The sequence below is a fragment of the Terrapene carolina genome, unplaced genomic scaffold (assembly GCF_002925995.2).
Source record: "Terrapene carolina triunguis isolate 2854851 unplaced genomic scaffold, T_m_triunguis-2.0 Scaffold27783, whole genome shotgun sequence".
Taxonomy (NCBI): Eukaryota; Metazoa; Chordata; order Testudines; family Emydidae; genus Terrapene; species Terrapene triunguis.
In genome coordinates, this window is record NW_020692134.1 from 4,088 (window position 1) to 6,549 (window position 2,462).

A 2,462-nucleotide genomic window follows, 5' to 3' on the forward strand; every position below is an offset into this window, starting at 1 on the left:
GACTGCACTGGGGCAGGGCTGGGTTCTGATCTCAGCCCCCCGGGGTCAATCTGGAGTCACCCCTGACTGCACTGGGGCAGGGACAGGTTCTGATCTCAGCCCACCCACAGTCAATCCGGAGTCACTCCTGGGTGCAGGGGGTTACACAGATATAGTTTAGGGTTAGTTTCTCTCTCTGCTCTGTTTTTAATTGCTACTCACTGAAAATAATTTTTTAGACTTTGGAGTCTGACTGTGTATCCTGGGGTGGGGGGCAGGGCTGGGGATCAGGGTCCTGTGTATTCTGGGAGGGTGGGGGGCTGCCGTGAGGCTGGGGATTGGGGCCCCTTGTGTTTTCCCTCCCCCCGAAGATGGGAAGAATCCTGCTGAAACCTTCAGGGTTTGTTTCCACACCTTCCCCCAGCTGGGGATAGAAACCAGGAGTCCTGGCGCCCAGCCTCGCTCTAACCACTAGACCCCTCTCCCCTCCCAGAGCCAGGATAGAACCCAGGAGTCCTGGCTCCCAGCTACCCCGACTCCTCTCCCAGAGCCACCTTGGGGTCAGCCCTGCCTGCCAGGGGAGAGCGCTCCCTGTTGAGCCCCCACCCTGCTTCCTCTAGCTCCGGGTCCCTTAGTGCCATGCTGGGACACGGGGTCAGCACCGGCTGCAAGGGGAGATCAGAGAAACCCAGAAGTCCTGTACTCAGCTAGGACAAGATTTTGCCTTATTAGAGTAGTGCGGGGTGGGGGCCTCTCTGGGCTCACAGAGGTTCTTGCTTCTCACATGCAGGCTTTGTGCCGCTTCCCTTCTTCCTCCGGCACGATTCCCCAATGTCCTGGGACTTTTGCGCCCCTATCCCGGCTGCCGAGAGCCTGGACTCGTGGGAGAGCAGCTTGCTGTGGGATGGAGGGTCTCTGGTCATCACCAATTCTTCCCAGGGGCAGCCGGGGACGCCTGGGGGAGGTAAGGAGGGATTGAACTCGGGATCTTTGGCACCAAGAACACAGGGCTTTGCCACTGGAGCTAAAGGAGGAGGTCTAGCGGCCGCTAGCAGTAGGAGGCTGTTATCCTGGCAGCAAAGGGGCATGTGATGCATTTGGCCACAGACAGCACTGTCTACACCAATTACCAAGCTCAACCAGTTTTGAGCTTTAATATGCACACGTTAGGACAATATGTTACTACTTTAAATAGGCATAAAAAGGAAATAAGGCTGATAGAGCAGGGCAGCGTGACGATAAATTATTCAGCCTTAGGGCACAGATAGCTGGTGCTGTTGGTGTTAGATTGAAGCCGGGCCAATCCGGTGTAAGTCTTACGTTGATTTATTCCCCTTTGGTCAAACCCACCGTTTTTATCCCCCGTGTCTTGTGACATGAGGCACTGAAACGGCTGTCTCCACCAACGTATTTTAAATATAATTCCATACATGCCAGCATAAAATTCTTTGAACGGATGCGTTTTTTCCCTTAGTTGGCTAAAACGTTGCTTGGTACCTTTTTTATTTATTTTCACTATTACAATTCGTCTTAATGAACGCTGGGTTTTCATTGCGTTCATGTGTTTTCCTGCGTCTTACAACAGGTTGTGCTGGTTTTTCCTCTTGGCGTCACTGCGTGTCCAGCATGATTCGCGCTCCCTCGTCTGTTTTACTAGGGATGTGGAGGTCTGGCTAGTGAATCCCCCATTTGGCTTTTGCCCTGTTATCTCTGCAGGCCAAGGTGACACAAACCAACTTTCTGATTTTTATTTTTGTTACGAGTTTTGAAAGCGGCGTCGACAAGACACGCACCGAAAGCTGAAAAATTCCCTTTGGTGTTTTCTTAGAACACTATTAAATAGAGAAGAGTTACATTTTCCACATTATTTAATAGAGTTCATTACACGTCTCTTTCCCCCCTCTCTTTTCCCTTTTTTTTGTCTTTGGTTTTTCTCCTCTTTTCCCCCCCCTCCTTTCTCTAACCTTCCCTCTTTTCGCTTCCCAGCTGGCTCCATCTCCCCACAGCCACCTCTGGATCTCTCCGGGTTTCCTTTGGCCGAGCCCTGGGACATCCTCTCGGCGGATGCCCCCGCTGACGCAGCCCCCGATTTCGTTCACCCCCTGGTGACGGCTGCTCACCTGGATCCTGGTGCGCCGTGGTTGATGTCAAGGATAAATCCAGGTGACGTCTGGGGTCGGGGGTCGCTGCTTTTGCCTGCCCTGGGGAATTGTGGGTAGCTGGGATCCTGGTGTTGTGTGTCTCTGGGTCTCGGCCTGGGCTGGACCAGACACAGAGGCTAAGCTCCCACCGCTCCTCTGTAGGGAGGCAGATGGTGTCCCAGTGCATGCTCTGAAATTCTGGCAAACTGCATGTTAGCCTTGTCCGTACCCTACTGCCTAGCCATGTCTGCCCCTGTGCATGCTGGGAAAACCTGGCCAATGGCCTGTCCATATCCTACCACCCAGCCATCTCTGCCCCAGGGCATGCAGGGAAAATGTGGC

At 53.4% G+C, this 2,462-nt stretch overlaps 1 protein-coding gene across 1 annotated transcript in view; it reads left to right on the top strand.

Annotated features, from left to right (window-relative positions):
- Nucleotides 1–2,462, top strand: part of LOC112122352 (proline-rich receptor-like protein kinase PERK2) — a gene marked incomplete at its 3' end in the record, with an annotated part of 5,761 nt that overhangs the window by 476 nt on the left and 2,823 nt on the right. Inside the window, exon 2 of the mRNA XM_029914031.1 lies at nt 1,966–2,142. Coding sequence (XP_029769891.1) covers nt 1,966–2,142 — 177 coding nt within the window. The remainder of the gene's footprint in view (nt 1–1,965; nt 2,143–2,462) is intronic.